We start from the raw sequence: 20472 nt of genomic DNA, 5'->3' as shown, positions 1-20472 counted from the left end.
GCAATGGGAAATGAAATGAACCTCCTAACAAGAAGCAGCAATTCTTCAATCCAGTAATACTGAGGCAAAAGAAAGGCAGTGCACTGAGGTTTACCCCATCCAGGTCTGAATTCCGTTGTTAAATGCTCTGCCAATTTCAATTCAACACTTCTTATCCTGGTCAACCACTCTTAGGGGGGCTTCTTGGTGGAGTAGTAATGGATTTCTACAGTTCACTTGTCTGCATAGAGGTCGTGCTGTGCCTGGCAGTAGTCTCCACTGCCCTTCAGAAACTCCATAAATGTGTAACCAAGAACACCACAGAACTGCTGTAAAGAGAGGGAGGGGGAAAGCGTAATGAGTACAGGTGAAACAAGGTTATAAGACATCAAGCTTTATAAAATGAAAAAATAAAACCACAGCAACTAAGCAGTTTCATAAGGTTTATTTTTTATTCCATGAATTAGGTTTGTGGAAGAATCCTGTTACCTTTCTTATCATGGATTACCAAAAAATAAATATATTTACTTATTACAAAGTTTTCATGTAGGGTTTTTGCAATACCAAATCCTGTAATGTATTAAAATACAGATTTCAGATGTGCTAAAAACAGCAATAAGTTTTATGAAGCCCAGTATTTATAAAAATAATAGTTCTTCCAGGATACCCATATAACTGCCTTCTCTATTTTTAATTCAGAGGCATCACAACATCTATTAAAGTTACAGTGCCTAAAGTTACAGAAAAAAAAAATAAATACATAAATCCACCTGACTCAAATAGGAGGCCTTGAAAGCAAATGCAGTCTTTGTGACCTAACAATACAATGTGAGCTTTTGAAGCACACAGATTTCTAACTAAGGAACATTTCACACACTAAAGGCTGAAGACCAATGGCAACAAATAAAACGAAACAAAACAAAGAAACACACAATTAAACCCTAACCCGCTAACAAACACGAGAATGAAATTAACAGAAAGAAACTAAGATGACAATTTCAGATCCACTTTGCTGCCACTCCAGAGATACTACCATCACCTGAAAGTGATGTAGACTAGGATTAAGTCTGTCAACTACTTGTAAAAAAAGATACTTCAGAATTTACATTTAACAACTTGAGAGAAAGCAAGAACTCTGAATATAATAGGCATGGAGAAGGAGTAAGAAAGATCCTCTCAAGTCAAGGGTCAAGAGAGCAATAGGAACCAGAAGAATTCAGACTCGGAAGAACTCCAAGAATCATCATCTGCTTCACCAGCCATGCCCTAGGAAGGTGTCAGGTGTGCATTTAAAAGCCTCCTAGGACCAGATGTAGGGAACAGCTAAAATAGCAACTGAAAAAAAGAACTGAAGGTAACTTATTTAAAGTCACTTTCAATTAGTTTAAGAAGCAGAACAGCAAAAAGGGACAGGCCAGCTTTAAGCAGATACAGCTGCACAAGGTCTTGTGCTGCTTTTTGCACTGCACTGGCATATTTCATGCCTATCTCTTATTTTTAAGACTGTTAAGAAGAATCATAGACAGACGTTGCCCTGCTAAACGATGAGGGAGTGAAGGCTGTCAGAAACACAAATGCATGCAAGTGAGCTTGAGGACACAGAACAGAGTCATCAGGATGAAAACCTTTCAACCGTTTTTGGCAAAACGGAGATTTTGTGGTAAAAAGAACTTTTAACATGTTGCCATTCCAGTGTAGGTAGAAAGAAAGCAGTAATCAGATTTTATCCAGTCTTCTAGGCTGGCTGTCCTTGGTCTGCAACTAGGAGTACTCAAGATACCAGAAAAACCAGTAAACATCGAAAAGGGCAGACAGCAAACAATTAGTTAAGTAAAAAAAATCCTTATTTTTAATGCAGATTGCTAATGACATTTAAGAAACTGAGTGCACAGTTCAAATTCTTATACAAAGCAAAAGCAAGCAGATTATGCAATGTTACACTTGAGTTCCATGTGTTATTAACCCTTACAAAGGAATTCGTTTTGTTAATTACTGACTTAACAGTCAGTATTAGACACATCAGAACCTTACTAATTCACACATCTAAGGACCTAACCAAGCATGTACTTAAGCCTTACTGTTTGCCTTGGCAACTACTGCTGCCACATCACAGAGGACCAAAGCTCACATTTTCCTTTGATGTGAACGCCATCACTTCTCACCAGTACCAGCAGAAAAGTTTCACAGGCAGACCCAACTGCTTTAGGCAGCAACACACTGTACTATCCCAAGACAGCTTTACCAACCTAATTTCATTCTGTTCTGGGAGTCAAATAAAAATTAAAGATGAGTAGTACATGGACATGCTGTTTCTGTTATGCAGTTAAGCCAGAGTACAAGGCTTCACACCCACCTTCAGCAAGAAGACCTGGAAGATGAGAAATCAGCTATGAAAATAGTGTTGCAGTAATTATGATGACCTCGGGCTTTGAGGGAACTCAAATGATGTAATGAGCTTTCAAAAAGGCTGAAAATACAGCTTTAAAATTACTGTATTATCTCATACAGTTTTGGTAGGTAAGCCATAAAAACAGCCAAGACAGTGCATGAAAGCAAAAAGTTGCAAAAGTGAAATTCAAACACGTAGTCTTGAAGGCAGAAGGTTCTTTAACAGAATAACACCAACTCATCATTTATACCATGAAGTTGGGTACCCCAGCATGTTCTTTTCGATTTACATATAAATTTTCCTTGAGGAAACTTAATACTGAAGGATTTTGGAAAAAGTAGCGGTTTCCATCCCAACAGAAAACCCAACTCTTAGACTACTAGAGCCATCAAAATAAACCTGGAAAACAAAACTAGAGTTAATATGCCAGGACCACCTATTGTCCATTATAGCTGCATTAATTATGATTGTATGATCTACTACAATTCAAGCTAGGAGAAGTTAGAGAATAGTCTGTAAAAGCAGGAGGAAGGCATCTTGAAAAGGAAGGCTTTAATTCATGCCCTTCTCTGGGACAGAAAGCTGAAGTACCTGGCATCACTGACAAGCAGATTCACATGGCTGTTTATCTGGAGTTTGAAACAATTGTTCATAAATGACAAAAATGGCTTATGAAAGTAACCTCTTAGTTCATTATTGATATGGGGAAAGTGGAGAGGTGCAAGGTTATCCCAGACCATTGACAGTCTGGTTCACAACTCGGCAGCATCTTGAAAAGCATGCAAACAGAAGCACTTGCAAACACAGTTATATGACATTACCTTCAGAAGATGTGCAAGATGGTTCATGGTGGCTCAATCCACCTGCTCACAGACTGAAAACATTTATGCCCAGAACTATGTGGTCTCACATTCTCTTAAGTCAAGATCTGACATGCACTCACCTACTGAAACCACAGGACTAAAACTAGAATAAAAAAAATAAACTAAGTTTCACAACAATTTGAGAACACCTGCAAGGAAGTTCATTGTTCTAACTTACTACCCAACAAAAAGATACTGAATGACAATATCTCCAACTTCCTCAAGGCCTCAGTAGCAACTGCCAAAGCAAACTGGGAAGAGTGGGACGGTAAGGGGTACAAATTGTGAAGCCATTATGCAAGGTAGAAGCACACCTTCATAAGGTACTTTTGACAAGATCCACCTCCTATCTACTGAGCACATAAATGCCTGTCCTTATGATATCCAGTGTCCATTTTAGACCATGGAAAGCAACCCATTGCCTATGAAAATACATTCATATCTCACCAATGGGAAGGGAGAATCCAAAGGTTTATCATAAATTTGTTGTGACATGCTCTATGCCGGAAGGATATTCTTGTGGTTCAAGTATGCAGTGAGAGAGAAGAAAAAAGTATCTCAAAACTTCCTGTATAACAAGTCAATGCAACTTTTAGAGATGATGAAACTGAGGCCATGTGATTTGGTTCAAAGTTCTTCTGCTTGGACCACAAAAACAACATGCAAAGAAGCCTTAACAGACATTTGAAAAAACTAGGCATCACAGAAACCAATCCATCCCCTGGTCTAGCACTTCGTCCTGAGTTTCTAAAAGCAAGGAATCTCCAAATGACTTAACACTACCACTTCAACAGCAAACTACATAAATCCTGTCATTCTATTAAAAAACTATTCCCTTCTATTTTAACCAATAACATGAGAAATGTAGCACATACAGCAATAAACATCTGCATGTATTTCACTGAGTTTAATTAAGCCATGAATGCCTAACAAAAAGTTGCAACTGAGAAAAAGGCAGTAAAAACTTTCATTTAACACATAAATATTTATTGCATTGATCCAGCAGAGTGAGTATTAATTTTTTTAAGAAGGTGACAGTATGTTTTTTACAGTTCAGTAATACCCTTATCTGGGTTTTCTGGTTAATGTTTAAAACAAGTGATTGCTTACAGTCAGCCTACACGCTGGGACAGATCAGGCACTCTTATGTGGCATGTATTTTGCCAGAACACAAAAGTTTCACTTAACAAAAGCTATTAGATAAGGCTAATTTCTATTCATTTACTGTCTTACTGACACATTTAGTTTCAGTAAGACAACGATATCCTGTTTCCTTGGCTCTTGTTATATCTGTCATGCATTTTAATTTCTCATTCTCATATTTCCTCTCACAGTTGTACAATTTCTGTATTGCCCCTTCCAAATTTTCCCCCTGAAACTACTCTGTTCGTGAAAGACAATTTCAAAAGCCTTTGCTGTTCCATCACTGGAATAATACAAGCTGACATTTAGGTGTAATATTCAGGTTTCTTGATTTGGCAGTTTTATGAGATTACAAAGAGACAGGGTTCATACTTCTGAGTCACTGCTTTCGAAAGACTGAGCAGATACAGGTAGACATATTGGAAAGTTGTCTCCAGCAGAAACCAGGAACACCAGATTACAGGACCTTCGTGCCACCAAAGCCGCACAATTGTCAGCTCATAATACTTGCAATGTGCATAGCTGGCTACCGGTGAGCAAACAATCCTGCTTCTATTGTCGTAGATGACTTGAATTTATTAATTCTTTGTCTTCCTTGCTTCCCTGCTTTTGGAGAGCATGCTACCACCAGCAAGCCGTGCATTGTTTGATTTTTTTCTGCTTAAACACACGCTGTGATCTGTAGTCACGCAGCATAGGCACAGAGATTACTAGGTGAGTTAAAAAAGGAAAACAAACCAAAAACCGGCGAGTGAAACCTTCCAAAGCTGAACAGTGATCCATCTCCAAAAGGAAATGCCTTCCTTGAAAAGACAGAGGGCAAAGTCTTAAAAGCAGTTTCGGTGAAAATTAAGGTACTTGACTGTATTCGTGAGCTTATGAGGCTTCAGGCGGATTGCTACAGAAACGTCCGCTTCAACATGTACTTAATGATTCGTCTGCGGACTTTTCCTGCCGAACAATACCGGCTGCACACCCGAATTCGGGCATACCCCACCTCTACTGCATAGAGCTCATTCTGGAAAGGACTCACGTCCTCGCTCGCAGCCGGCACGGACTGCAAGCCCGACTACGGCGGGGACAAAGCAGCCGCCCGCCCGCAGCCGCGCACGTGGGGCCGCGGCGGGGGCTGAGCGCCGGCCAAGCCTGGCAACCTGCCGGCGGCCAGCCGCCTACGGACAAGCCCCGGCTTGCCCGGACAGCCCCGGGCTACGGCCGCCCCGCAGCCGCGGGGTGCCGCGCTCCCGGCCCGTCTGTCCCAGCCTCTCCCCGGCGCGGAGACGCTGTCCCGGCCGTGGCAGCGCACCGCGGGCCAGGCCGGGCCGTCGCCCCGACTGCGGCGGTCACGGGTTCGCATCACGCCTCGATCAGGCTCCCGACGCGGAGCCATCTTGTCCCCCGGAGCCGCCGCCCGGCTCGGCTTCCCCCCGGCAGGGGGCTCCCGGCGCGGCCCAGGGCGCGGAGCCGCGGAGGCGCTGCCCTTCCCGGCGGGCGGCCCGGCCTGGCCCGGCGGGGAGAAGGCCGGGCCGCCGGGCGGGGCAAGCGGCAGCCGAGGACACAAAGCGGCTTTGTGCCGGGTCCGGGCCGCCCAGGAGCTGCGGAGAGGTCGCCACCTCCTTTCTCGGTGGAGGAGAGAAGAGGGGCGGCAGCAGGCGGGGCAGCAGCGGGGCGCCGGCGGGGAGGGAGGCCGAGCCGTGCCGCAGCCGGGCGGGCTCGGCTCCCCAGCGGCCCGCCCGACGGGAGCCCAGCCCGGCGCTTCGAAAAGCCGCCCGCAGCCGGCGCGGCCCGGACGACAGAACAAAGAGACAACATGGAGGAGACGGGGGAGCGGGGGAGGAGAGGCGCGGTAGCCGAGAGGCCAGCGGGGCGAGGAGCCAGGGCGGGGGGCGCGGGCGGGCGGCACTCACAGGAATATGGTTACTCATTGAAGACTGTAGCCTGATCATACAGCCGGGGTGCGGGCGCCACCGCCGGGGGCAGGAGGAGCAGAACCAGGAGGAGGAAGAGGAGGAGGCGCTGGAGGCCGCGGAGCTGCCGGCGGGGGTTCGGCGGCGGCGGCGCGGGGAAGGACCATACAGCGGCTGCGGCGGGCGGGCGGCTCTGCGGGCGGCGCCGGGCGGACGCGGCTGCACCAGGAGCGACACTCGGCGCCGCCTCCCGCACGAGCGCCCCGGGCCCCGCCCCTCGCGCGCGTCACTGACGAGCGTCGCTCCTACCCAATCAGCTGCGCCATCGGCGCGTCTGGGGCGGGCGCGAGGCCGCGGGGGGCGGGGCGGAGGCGGGGCGGGCGGGCGCGAGAGGCGGAGGCGGCCGGCGGGAACCGGTTCGTGAATGGGGCCGGCGCGGGGAGCGCCCCTCGGGGCCGCGCCGGGACAGCGCCCCGCCCGCCCGCGCCGGGGCCGCGGCGTCGCCGGGAAGCGTCTGGCGTGAGCCGCGGCTCCCCCGGGATGGAGTTGCAGACTCTTCCCTGCTCCGCACTCTGTGCCCGCCGTGGCGGGGCGAGGCGGGAGAGCCGCTCCCGCCCGGGTCATAGGGCGCGGGGTGGCGCAGCGCCGGCCCCGCGTGGGTTTAACCCGTCGGCCCCTTCGCCCGCGGGCTGCTAAACCGCTCTGGCGAGTTGAATGCCGGCAGGAAGCTCTTGGGGCGTCGTGCCCGTAGATCACCCCGTGTCTTTGAAGTGGGTTTGAGAACAGTGACTGTGGTGTTGCAGCTGGGAGCTCGGCCCAGCAGGCCGGAGGCGCTGTGAGGAGCAGCAGGGCTCGCTCAGCCTCGTGCTCCCTCTGGCCCCGGGGCAGCGTCTCCCCGGGCGCAGGCTCCCTGAGGGCAGAGCCGAGGCGGTGGAAGCGGGATGGGATCGCTGCCCGCCGCAGGGACCGCGGCAGGGCCGGCACTGCCTGCCGGGTGCCGGCTCCGGGAAACACCTCCCTGTGGGCCACTGCCAGCCTCGGGAAATAACAGCCTGTTTTTAACTGGAGTTCGTCTGAAGCTGTTCTAGCTGTATTTAACTAGTCAAGTCTTTCTTCTGCATCTAGTTTTATTACTGCTATACAGATTACAAGAGCTTGCAGAAGTTGGTTTTGATATAAACAATTAACAGCCCTATACAAAGGCATGGCTGGTTTGTGATTTTGCCCAAATGTCCTGGTTTTTTAGAACCTGCAAAAGCTGCGGTTTGTCCAGAGATTTTCGTGGTATCTGACATGTGAGAGATGTGCTACTCAGAACATGTCTCTACTATCTTTCTCTCCACCTGGCTTCAGGAGGCCATAAGCTAATTTCTAACCCGGAGTCATGTCCCTGCTAGGATAATGTACTTAGCTTCTCTGGGCTATAAATAGATCTGGGCTCTATTTATTTACATTGTGTTATGTACTTTCTGACTTAAAGCACATGTCTGGTGAACTCGCAGCTGTTGCCACTGCTCCATATAAAACTTCTTGAAAGCGTGCTCAGAATGCTATAAAATGAGATGATCCCAAGGTTAATAATGGCTGCTTGGAATATTTTTTACTTTTACTTGCAATAATAGGAAGGTTTTAGGAATAAAGAAATAAAGACAACATAACTTTTATCATTAGTAAAGTTTGAGGAATTTGCTCTGAATCACAGATTCTGTGATTAAACAGCTCTTTACCTGCTTTAATCCATGCTGTTTGGTTTTTGTATTTGGGGCTTTTTCCTCAACAATGCAAGATTTTGTTTACTGCTTCATTGCACAATAAACTGTTGAGGATTTTAAAACCAAATTACTTTCTGCTGCAATATCCTTTGAGTGCTCTAGCAATATAAACTAGCAATGCTCTAGCAGTGTAAACACAAGTTTACATTGAAAATAAGTCTGGTAGTTTCTCTGAAATTATATACCCAAAGAAAAAAGGATTTAGCTCTGAAAACTTCTGGTCTGGAAGGATTTTTTTCTTTTTGAGTAAAGAATATCTGGATCATTTTAGCGATATAATAATAACTTTTATTAGATTGACCCTATCTGGTCCCCCTAGTTGTGATTAATCGTGTCATACTAGTTCCTGTATTTTATGATCTGAGATGGAAAGAGGTACTTGGAGACTACCATCATCTCCTATAATATAGGGCAGAATCAGAGGTATGTGTAGGGGAGAGAGAAAGTGGATAGTGACAAGGTGCCTGCTAGTGAACTGATGAAACAAAGTGGGTTGAGGAAACAGAAAGAGGTGAGACTCCTAAGGAACTTAAAATATGAGAATGAAATAAATGCTTGAAAAGAGAAATCTGTGGGGTATAATCAGAAGAGACTGATACTACCAGTACGAAAAGCAAAGATGTGATCATCACCATCTTGTATTAGGTATTAGGAAGATTAATACAACTTTTTATGATAAGAGGCTATAATAGGAAAAAGCTTGACTACATTTTTGAAGGAGTAGGAATGAAAAATAAAATGTGGGCATGGACTGAATATCCTTACCTAGCTGGCTATTCTCAAAAGTTTTTGGATGTTTTATTAGGCAGTTGTGCAGTTAAACAGTAAATTTAAAGAATACCAAAGTTTCAGAAATCCAAATGGTGAGTTACACCTTATGATTGCTTTCTTTTCTCCTAAGAACGCTGAAAATAAATAGTGAAAAAAATCCCTATTCACACTCTTTATGTAAAAGTGTAAATATTTTATATGCTTTGCTAGCCATTTTTGTAAAGAAGGGGAATCATAATATAATTGTGGATTTTTTTTTTTTATTTCTGGTCATCTTTGTCAACCTTTGTGTACTAATAAAAGTCTCAATTATATCATTTTTTAGTCAGAGGGACCAGAACAGGAAGTAGTTTTCAACATGCAGTCACACCAAGACCATGTATTGCTTTGAAGTGGTTTTAATTTATTGCTACTATATATGTTCTTTTTTTCCAAATGTTACTTCTATGGGAATCATGAAAGTTAAACTTTAAAATATTACTGTTATGTTTTAAATATATATCTTTATATACCAATTTATATAAATATTACTCAGACTAAATAAAAGTACTTGTTATTAATATCCCTGTCTTTTGCAGACATGTAACTTCTTTAGTTCCCCTAAAATCAGTCAGTTGTTCCTAATGTCTGTCTGGGTCTTCTGTAACATGACATTAGGGCAAAACCCAAAAACAATTCTATACTGCAAATGAATGTGAGAATCTGAATTTGTTCAGTTGGGGATAGTTTAATTATATGTATATAGACACATAATCATATTTTAAATTTTAGTGGTATTGGGTATTTTGTATAGTTATTGATCTCATGTCTGTTACTAGTCTATATGTATCAAATTAATGTATACACTGAAGGTTCTACTAGTTAGATCTTTGATCTGCTGTTATTTATTGTAGCCTTTTGTATAGAGGTTTCTGAGGGTTCTGCTAATACCTGTGTCATGCCAATGTGTAAAAACTTTAGGTAAATTGACTACCACTGGGTTAGACTGTCATCTCATAGAAAACTCATACATGGCTAAGCAGATTAAAACAAAAAATAATTAAAGGACAAGAATATAATTAATGCAAATCAATGTAGTTCTAGGGAAAACAGCTATTACCAAGAAAGGAGACTTAATGCTTTGATAAGATTACAAGGTTGGCATAAAAGTAACTGCAAAGCTGTAACACTAAATGCTCATGTTTTCAAACAGTTTTATCAAAGGAGTGTAATCAAAGATCAGTCCAAAAAACAAGTGTGACTGATGCAAAGACTGATGAATAGCAAGTAGCAACGATGCCAACATAGTTCTTCAGAGTAATCTAAACTGTTTAGTAACTTGTATTCACTCAAAAATGTGTTTTGTTGCCAACACTTGCAAAATCATCCACGTAGAACAAGGAGCACAAGCAAGATTTATAAGTTTTCAAGAATACTTTTTGTTACTCTGAAAGGAGTACAGGCATTAGAATGGACAAGTCAGTATGGACTCCCAGGGCAGTGCTTACAGTAAAAATGATCATTCTGTGATCCTTAGATATCTGATGTGCAATTGTGAGGAGTAGAGGAATTGATTTTTTTTTAATAGCATCAATACTAATCCATTACCAAGTGCAAGTCTGTTGATCACAGACCTTACCTGATTTCCTGATACATGTTAAACCCCAACCAATTAATGGGGAGCCTGTGTGTGGCCTTTTTCACGTGCCTTGTTATCTACTCCCTTGTTTATACTTCCTGCTCTACCTCTTAGCCCTTTTTTGCCTCCCTCTTCAGGTTAGGTGGGGTCTCTTGGATTTTGTGATCTTCTGGTGAGCAGGATAGTGGAGTGGAAGGGACTGCAGGGCAGTGTCAATTTGTATTTAAGAGTGGTATATCCACAGCTGTGTCGTAGAAGAGAGAGAGAGATTTTTGAGAATGCAAATCTGCAGAAAATGTTCAAAGACTGGAAACAGTGAGACATATAAAGGACTCTTCCTGTTTAACTCAAAAAGTAGATGCAGTGAAATCTCACAAGGAGAAAATACAGGCCTCTAAAGATGTCTTAATTCAAAGAGTAAGGTAGATTAGTTTATAAATGTATGACAAATTCACTTGGTCTGAAGTTGATGAAGATACAAGTTACTGGCTTCAGTACAGGAATTACTGGGTGAAATTTCATATACTGTGATGTACAGGAGAACATAAAATGTAAAATACAGGTTTTTACATCTTGAAGTGCAAATTTAGCAGGAAAAGAAGACTTTGAATAAAAAATGCTCTACTTCAGGTTTTTTAGTTAGTTCAGACTCTTTATTTTATTTATACCTCAATGGAGTTGTAGAATTTATCATATTGTGTCTTAACTAGAAATTCTGCTTTTAATATTTCTGAACTTTAATAATATTATTAATTTAACTGAGTGCTTCTTTTTATTTTTCCACTTATTATAATTTTGTTTTGTGTATAAAACCTCTAAATTACTGAGTCTTTTGCTGTTGTCAGTTCTTACTAGATCAACTTCATTTCTGCAGCTTGGTCTCATTTATTCTCCCCTCTAGCATATTTTCCTCTTTATTTTTTTTTATGGATATCTTCAGTCATAATCTTTTTTCAAGCTTCTTTGTTTTCTTGGGTTCTTTGACAAGTTTCATGATTGTTAAACATTAGTTCATTTCTTTCCTATATCCCATGTTTCAGTCACTAGCACGGTCAGGATGCTCTTCTGCTCCCACAGCCTGGGCCCACATGGTGAGAGCACACTTGGAGCCCTCTGCTGCTGGCAAATAGCACCTAAGGAACACTGTTCTGCTGTGAGATGGATGGCACAGACCTGTGCTAGAGGGGAACCTTTCTGCTATGGAAATTTCTGTGCTGATGGGCTAGAAGAGGGACACAGCATTTTTACTGTAGGAAATCTATTTGTGATGCTCTAGCACACTATCAAAATTGAAAGACTTTGCAGTGTATTCTTCATATTTGGCATCCTTGGCCATGCAGATTTATAAAAAAAGTACTCTGAATTCATTATGAGGATTTAACAGATCTTTTCACCATTCATGTAAATGAGCACTTCGTATACAAGGTGTGGTATGCTAAATGTTTCTGGTATAGCATTGTGATCTTGGGCTAGATCTTGTCTATATGCTTTTGTGGTAATGACAATTATTTTCCATTTTCAACACCAAAACTGCTTTGAAGAGAAGGTCATTTTAGTTTCTTTCTGGGCCTCTTATTATATGCATTGGCCCTGGACTGGTCAGAGGGATTAGAACACTACTACTGAGACTTCACAAATGCAACCAATGTGAAGCCATTTTTTAGTTGGTTTTTTTTGGAAAAATTTATTTAATTTCTCTGTTCAATTAAAAAATTGTCTCCACAATGCCCATTTTGTGGGCAAAACTGTGAAGATGTGGTAGAGAAGGATTTTTCATGACTGAAGGAATGATGATCTTTTATAGGCACATGCTGTAATAGTCACTTGGCAAGTGGCACATTCATAATTGGCCCTTAGGCAACATATAATATGAGTAGATAGTATTTAGGTGTTATAGGAGTAATTATAAAGATGAATCGTTTCAGAAAATATTTGCACAATATTGTTTACAAGTAAATTTTCTGTTAGGATCTTTTACAACATATCTGCTAGTTTATTCCTGTTGTTGTAAATAAAGCCTATACACTGGAAAACTGGACATTTTTTTATTTAGTTTAATTGGGTTTTCTCCTAATTTTGGAACAGGCCAATGGTTTGACATTCTTGGATATATCACAGCGTTTATCTTGGGAAGCTGTTTGAGCTGACAGCCTGGGAATGTTTTCTCAAGTATGTTAGTGGAAAATCATAGCCCTGCCATAGGGATGACAAACTGGGTCTTTGGTGCTAATTGTGTTTTCCATATTCACTATTACTTTTTAGGAAATTTTGTTATAAGAGTCCTATACAGCAGCTGTTAAAATACTTAAATTTTTTTGATGCTGCAGTTTTTCAGGAATGCTACCCATGAAACCTGCTAAACTGGTACTCTTAATAGTATTAGCAAATATGCTAATGGCAATTACAAGAGTGTACAGCAATTACAAGGACTCATAATTTTTCCTTTTTGAAGTTTCTTTGGATAAGTGTGAAAATTAATTTGTCTTTGTTTCTAAAATGTAAACTACATATTTTATTGCCTTGCATTATTAGTGCTGCAGCCAGAAATAAACTGCAATCTTTTTGCTCAGTCTGTTCAAATTACTGCAGCTATCAGTCACTTGCTGCCTGTTCAGCATCCTCTTCACACTGCTCCTGATTTTTTCCTCTCTGTTGCTAGGGAGGAACGCTCATTGATTTTTCTGTGGGTTTTGTTGTTGTTTTGTGCAGCAAAATAGCAATTTATTGAGACAGGAAAATTTTGCACATCCACTTGTATAACTCACTATATTCTTTTGCCATCTGATATGCTGTACTGTCACTAGACTCAAAGTTTATCTTGTTATTTACTGTTGGAATTCCATTATTGTTAAAAATCATTGCCTTTCGTTTTATTTATGAGAATTTAATTAAAAATTGAAAAATAGATGCTAAAGTTGATAATGAAATCTCTATTGCAATTCTATTCCATGGTTAAATATGAACTTATACCATTAAATGACAAAATTATTATACAAAAAGGAAATTTAGACCATGCCATTGAAAACGTGTTTTCTTGGTATCTATGCATGTCCTTTTGTTGTTCCTTTGATTAGTGAACTTTTATCTTTTGTATCATATTATAACTGTCAGACCTGTGCTCAATTTAACAGGAAAAACAAATCACTTGGAAATACGTATAATCTTATGATCTAAAGATCATAAAGAAAGGAGATTACTAGTATTAATCTAAATTATATGAAATTATATGTGTTTAAAAATCAAGATTGAAGCTGTAAGGAAAAGATAAGTAATTCTCTAAATGTCCCAAAAATGTAGTGGATTTTGTATTTGGATTTTAAAAAGAAAGCATCTGAGAACTGCCCCCCTCTGTGATCTAGTGCTGGAATTCTTTTGGATCCCTAATTTCTTTTGTCTGTTGCTGGAGTAAACTGGTTCAGCAGATCAAAAGTATGCTAAGTCTTTGTCATAAAAAAGAGACTTTTGTTTAGTCTTAGAGCAGGTACACTGTGTCAGGCTATCAATAAGCATGTACTTTTTGTGACATAAAGGATATTCCAATGGCACTCCTGGTCGTAGTCTATATTGCTTCCAATCTGCCAGATGAACTCTGCACCAGCCTTTGCTATGTGTGTGATTATGTTGTTTTCTTCCAGGGCTTGCACAGTCAGAATGTTTCTTTAGTCAGCAGACTGTTGGTCAAAATAATACATACCAAACTAATGGTAGAGAGTTGTACCCCACTGAAAATATAACTGAATCCACTGTAGTTTGCTTGTGCAGATTTCTTTACGCAGAATTCCTCTTTTGTACCCCTAGTGCCACGTACCTTTCTAAGTTTTTTGAACTAGTATTCTTTAATCTACCATCAAGCCCAAAACTGTATATTCCTAATATTCCTGCAGATCACATACTCATATGTGCTCTCAGAACTACTAGCTGTAGACATATGCATTTCAGCAATAATCCTGTTCTCTGAAACTATTACTTCAATGTGTTTCTGATGCCACATGGATAATTTTTTTAATAATGAGAGTTTGCATCTCCACACCAAGAAGAGTGGGTCACATTTGTTTCTACATCTACTTAGATGCAAGATTCTGGAGCCTCTGCAACTATTCCCTATCTTTGTTTAAATGGTCCTATTGTAGAAGTGCACAATTCCTGCCTGAAACACCAGTGTACACTTGGGGATAGAGTAACAATTCCAGCAGTTTCCATGGCCACCCATTTTGTCATGAAAATATGGTGGTAATTTCACATTTTGGTTCTGTCCAAAAGACATGAAAAATTATATGGATGTTTGCATCATAACATAAACAGTTATATTTGGGGCAGCATGTTTAATGTGTCTGTGATGCAAGTGGGTCAAGTGTCTGCAAGTGTGTGTAACACAGAACTATAGGGTCCAGAAGCAGCTCAGTTGTCTGTGGTGGCAAGTTAAAATAACCATAACCTTAGAGCCATAAAGGAAAATAATGTGGTTGGTTTGTTCTTAGAGACACAGCACTCAGAATGGCAGTATGTAAAGTGGGAAATAACCATTGGAGTAAGCAGGTGCACAGTTGTGTATTCAGGATGTACTTGTTTTATGGAATTGTAGATAATTGGTGATAGTTTGGTTTAAGGTTGCCTGAGTGGATTTGAAATACTCTGCTGTGTGACACACCCCACTGTGGATAATTGTGTGTCCTTGAAGCTGACCTTTGGAAGGGAGGAAAAAGGAGTAGGCAGATATGGGGCTAACTGCTTAGTCTAACTAAATATGTCTTAACAAGTATTTCAGACTAACAATGTTTGCAATGATAGATAAAAAAGTGAAGCTCTTCAAGTGCCAGTAGAGCCACTATTTTCTGCACACTCTTTGTCAGATATGGAAGCATTTCAATATATCAAAAGAAATGTGATGCAAAGGCCTCCTTGTTATTAAAACAAAATTCTTAGGATGCAGAGAAGATTAATGTAAAACTTATTTTTTTTTTCTGCACTACTTTAGGATGACTAAGGAGCTTAGAAGCAGACTCTAACATTTTTGCTATGTAAAATATACTCCAAAACTTACTGACATTATTCTTGTAGCTTGTAATTTTATTAGAAATCCCGGTATTTAAATAAACTCCATTGTAGAAAACATAATAAAATTCCAATATACATTTCAAGATCTAATTTTACTTAATCATTTTCCAGCAAGCAAGAAGCAGTCTGGAGACATTTTCAAATGTCTAGGCAATGAGCTTTACAGACATTGTTCTTGAGGATTAACACTACAAACTTTGGAGACAAACTCTGGAAACAAGCTCATCATGCTGCTCAGTGGATATTCTGCTGCCTTTATTGTAAGGCTCATTAGGCTGCTCTCATCCATACATTCTCTGAAGCCTCTTATCCTGTTAGTGATCCAGTAAGCCTCAACTTGAAGAGAAGCTTTCAAAACCAAGCACTGCTTGTACAAAATAAAAGCTACCAATTTCTCTCCAATCTGAATAAAATAAATTGCAAGGGAATGCAGGAATCTTGACTTTTTTTTTCCTTAAGGTACCATTATGAATAAAATTGATCATAAATACTTTTCCACTGCTCATATTTTGGGGCTTTTTTCCTGTGCTATTTCTCAATTTCTTTGTAATTTGACTATCCTTATTTAGGGAAGAACAATATCCTCTTTAGTCTTCTTTCAGTAAATAGCCTGAAATATTTATTCAGATTTTACTCTGCTTTATTCAAGGATTCAAGGACAATCTAACATATGATACTAATTTTGGAAACAAGTAACTGTGACTTCATTTCTGATCAGTTAAGCAAAAAGTATATTTTGCCTTTGGAAGTTTCCCTTTAGTCTAAAAGATTACTTTTCAAAATTATCTATATTATTTTAGAGCATAAGTTGTGTTTTCCAAGGGAGTAGTCACTTGGGGATGCTCAACTTTAGACAGTTCCAGCATGAGGGAATTCACACCCTTAATTACATGTTACAGATTCCTGTTCAAAACATGAGAAGGACTAGGAGACTAAAAATGGAGTCAGTAGGAGTTAGCATGGCCCACTGAAAGATAGAGCAGACAAAAACTGTAGAGGAGAGGAATAAACCTTAAATTAGCTTGACCAACTCTTAGAGGATGAAGCTGACTTTCTTTAGCAAGGCTGCAGTCAAAAGGAGGGAAAAATAGGCAACCATGGGGATAAAATTCTTGAATATTAATATTTTTTTAAAAAAAGAAAGACATTTTTAAAAGATGCTATAGTTTCTCACAAAATATTTCTAAAAATACTGAATAGTTACACAAAAAGGAAAGAGCTGTCAATACAGCCTGCAGGTGAAAAAAATAATCAGTGAAGTAGATGACTGCTCCTGTCAGTTGATAAACACTTTTCAGCCTAACACTATGACCATAACACTGCTTTAACAAAATAAATTTTTAAAATGATCTATTTATCCATCATAGTAATGAAAAAAAGGGTCCTAAAGGTCCTTGCTTACAATTTTCTTGTTCATACACTGCTTCAGTCAAACCCATTCATTCTCTAGATCCTAAAGTGGCCTGCATTCTTCACTGAGACAATTATGAATTATCTTAACTGTTTTTGTGTACTGCTTTCTCTACTTGCAGTACAAGTTCTGTATTTTTAAGGATTTTCACTTTCTTTGTGTTTGGTAACCCTTCCTTCTGCTTTTTGTCTGCTGGCATTATAGCTACCAGCAATATTGTTTTCTTTATCTTCTTTGACCCAGGACTTCATATTTATTTTTTATTTATTCCTGTGATCTCAAGCCTGTGTCTTGCACCCCCAGATACCTCGGACTTCTTTAGAGCATTCTTTGAGGATTACAGTTTTCAACCTCAGAAAATTTTCTCTATTTCCCCTTGCTGCATTATCAGGACTACAGTTTTATATTTAGTTTTAGGGATCAGCTGGTCTTCTCCCTTATGCTCTATATTTCTCCTATCCTATATTTACAAAATTCCCCTGATCTGGTCTGTCCTTTCCAGTTACATACTTGTATCCTTATAGTCTCTCTTATGTTATTATTAGGAAAAAAAAATGATGTAAATATTGTCTTCAAAGTAGCTGTAATTACCTTGAGAGAGTGACTTACAGGGAAACTCATTAATGTGCATATTATAAGTTATAACACAAAACAGGAAACCAAATTATAAAATACCCTAATCAGAAGTAAACTTATGAATTGGTATTTACACAAATTCTGACATTTAACTAAAGCTAGATCAAAGTAATTTCCCTTTAACTAGAAAAACAGACTAACTAACATTGGGCTGCAGCTCATGTAGAAATTTACCATGGTAGAAGGCATCCAGCTTTCTTTTGCCCTATGAGTTAGTAGCCAAATGTGAGAGTGGTCTAGGCTTTTTCTATACTTCAGAGAGTGAGAGAAGTCCTTCTAGATTCTGATAAATCCTGTTCTGACATGAATGTTAAAGATGGCATAAATTGCTTTTCAACAGTATTTATCATGACTTTAGAAAAAGAATGAGCAATTAGAATAAGCACCTATATTTCAAGCTGGTCACATAAGGTAACCTGAGTCTCACCAGTCTAGAGTGGCATGGACTCTCCTTTGCAATGGCTCTAAAATATAACCTATCCAAAAAAGTACCCCACCAGTGTCTAAAACCATGCTATGTGTCCAGCTCAGTTCTGAGCCCATATCTGTTCCCATACTCTGAATGCTGTTTTGAGTTGTTCTATATAATAGGTTCATTTTTTTGTTATCCTTTCTTTGATAAGATTTCGAAAAATAACAGAATCCATCATAATTTCATTTCATTTTTGCAGGTTTATTTGACCTAAAATGACTTGTGTACTTGTAAGGAAAGGAAAAAAAAAAAAGAGGGAAAAAAGAAAAGAGGGGGGCCTCACATGGTTTTCAAATACAACTGTGTTCCTGTATTGGCCTAATACTGCAGGGTCAGTGCACTTGATAGGAGGGCAAGACCTTAAATTTAATCATGTCATCCATCTTCTGGGGTTTGAGTCTGCATCTCTCAGAAGACTCCCTAAATTCTCAGACTGTACCACATCTTCAGTACATAATGAGTGACTAGAGCCTCTCCAACAAGATGTAAAAACCTTTGCTGAAACACATATGCCCACCTGTTAGTGAATTGCCTACCTTCCTACTCTTTTGGTCTTTGGCTCACTGATTATTTATGTTTTATAATTGTAATGGAACAGCATCATCAGTGCTCCAGTACACCAGCTGCCCCATCACAAATTCTGTTCTGAGTTTAGCAGTCAAGTCTTCTTAACCTTGTTAGGAAGTTACATCAGTTTGTTTATGGATAATGATTTAAACAGAAGTCTCAAACATTCCAGGAAAGTGCATTAATAATTAGCAATTTATTTCTAATATCTGGATTTAAAAAGGCAAGGAGGTCTAATATATTTCAAACATATTTTAAGCAATCTGGCATAATATGAGACTGAGCACTAAAAGACTAGCAATGAAATGAATATCAATTTAGAAGGGACAAAACCCTCAGCTGTTGGGTTAATGAATCTCTGTGCTGTGAATTTATTTGAACTGTAGAGGTAATATTAGTTAGTGTGAAACAAAAAGGAGTTTAGATTCTGTTTTGCTGCCTTCTGTTGGGGGCGTTCAGCCAGATTGAATCCTTTTTTTCCTCTGCTTATCTAAAAGGTTCAATAGCTCAGTCCTTAAACATGCTTTTAAAAATATGATTTCAGCCATACACAGTGTTGAAATGAAAGAGTTCAGGTATGATTTTGGACAAAGAGTTTACATTTGCCAGGCCTTTTACTATGAAATACAAACCTTAGGAAGCACTATTTTCCACACATTTTGATGCCTGTAGTAAATTATATTTGCAGGTTATCAAAGTCTGACACCTCCCTGTAATTTGGGAGGGAAGTCCTATAATCCAAAATTAAGTTTACTTTATGTAAGTAAAAGGTTTTCTGCTCACTGGACAAAGTATGTGATAATTTCTGATCTTTGTGTTAAGGCCTTTGTAAATTGGAAGCAAAATTTTTTAGAAGTCTGAATTGACTATTAATAGTTTAATATTTGTTTTTATTTGCTTTTTGTCAAAGCTTTTCTTCTGAACCAAAGAGTGTAAGGGAAGACTTTGCTAATGCCCAGCTTCCTGTTGGTACAGTTAGTCATCTGGTTAAAAACAGAGGCATGCAGCATAAGTGCCTTGGTTTCCAGTAAATATTCCCCTAACTTATAAAGTCTAAAACCGATCTTTTAAAATGTGTTCACTAATTTAATTAAATGTTACTAATATAGTATCTGCAACACTGTTGTTTAAGTGTCTCAGTATGGCTTAGTTTTTCACAGTGGTAAGACAGTGTTGATTCACTTTGGTTTATGAACCCCTGTGATTTGCAGGTTCTTGAGGAAATTTTGCCAAGTCATCTTGCAGTTGCACTTTTAGTAAACTAAACAGAATAATACTTTGCATTTGTCAGCTTCTTTTTCTTTTCTTTTTTTTTTTTTTCTCTTGATCTAGCTTCCACTTTATTCAAGCATCCAGATTCCAGTTCTGGCTTTCAGTCTGGTTGTATACTCTTCAAAGCCTAATATAAAGTACAACTGTAATAAACTACTCTTTTACTTGATAATTTACTTATTCACGTTATTGAGTAGAATCTGGTGTAAAGAAAATGTCTCTGGTTCTCTACTCAATCATCTCTCGCTTTGGACACGGAACTATTAATTTTAATTTATAAAGAAGTTGAAATTGTTTCCCAAGTGGTTTTGCACCCATTTTCCTTTAGTTTCATCAAGATATTTTCATGTGATTGCTTTTAATAAAGTCGTGTGGAAATATCAAAAAGCTTTTGGTAAGTTAATATGTATGATACTTGTCTGGTTTAGAAGGAGATTAAATTGGATTATAGCCAGAGATTCTCTAAAAGAGTTTTAGGCTATCCCTTGATGGCTTTCTTATTGTTTGCTTGTCTATTGCACTACTTTTCTGAGAATTGCAGTTGGCTGACTGGTTTGTAAATTCCTAATTACCTCTATTCTTCCTTTTTAATATTTAGATGTTCTTTCTGGAACCTT

The 20472-nt window shown here is 39.7% G+C and overlaps 2 protein-coding genes across 2 annotated transcripts in view; both read right to left on the bottom strand.

The window, feature by feature from the left end:
• Positions 1–20472, bottom strand: part of PHF3 (PHD finger protein 3) — a 193818-nt gene that overhangs the window by 62505 nt on the left and 110841 nt on the right. The gene's annotated exons all lie outside the window — the stretch shown is intronic.
• Positions 213–6566, bottom strand: LOC130251739 (uncharacterized). The gene is made up of 2 exons (XM_056488617.1): positions 6282–6566; positions 213–308 (listed from the first exon to the last, which is right to left on the bottom strand). The coding sequence occupies exons 1-2, from the start codon at positions 6318–6320 to the stop codon at positions 213–215; spliced, it is 135 nt and encodes a 44-aa protein (XP_056344592.1). The 5' UTR covers positions 6321–6566.

This window comes from Oenanthe melanoleuca, chromosome 3 (assembly GCF_029582105.1).
Source record: "Oenanthe melanoleuca isolate GR-GAL-2019-014 chromosome 3, OMel1.0, whole genome shotgun sequence".
NCBI classification, from domain to species: domain Eukaryota; kingdom Metazoa; phylum Chordata; class Aves; order Passeriformes; family Muscicapidae; genus Oenanthe; species Oenanthe melanoleuca.
Note: the sequence above shows the minus strand (reverse complement) of the source record. Positions and strands in the feature narration are given on the sequence as shown.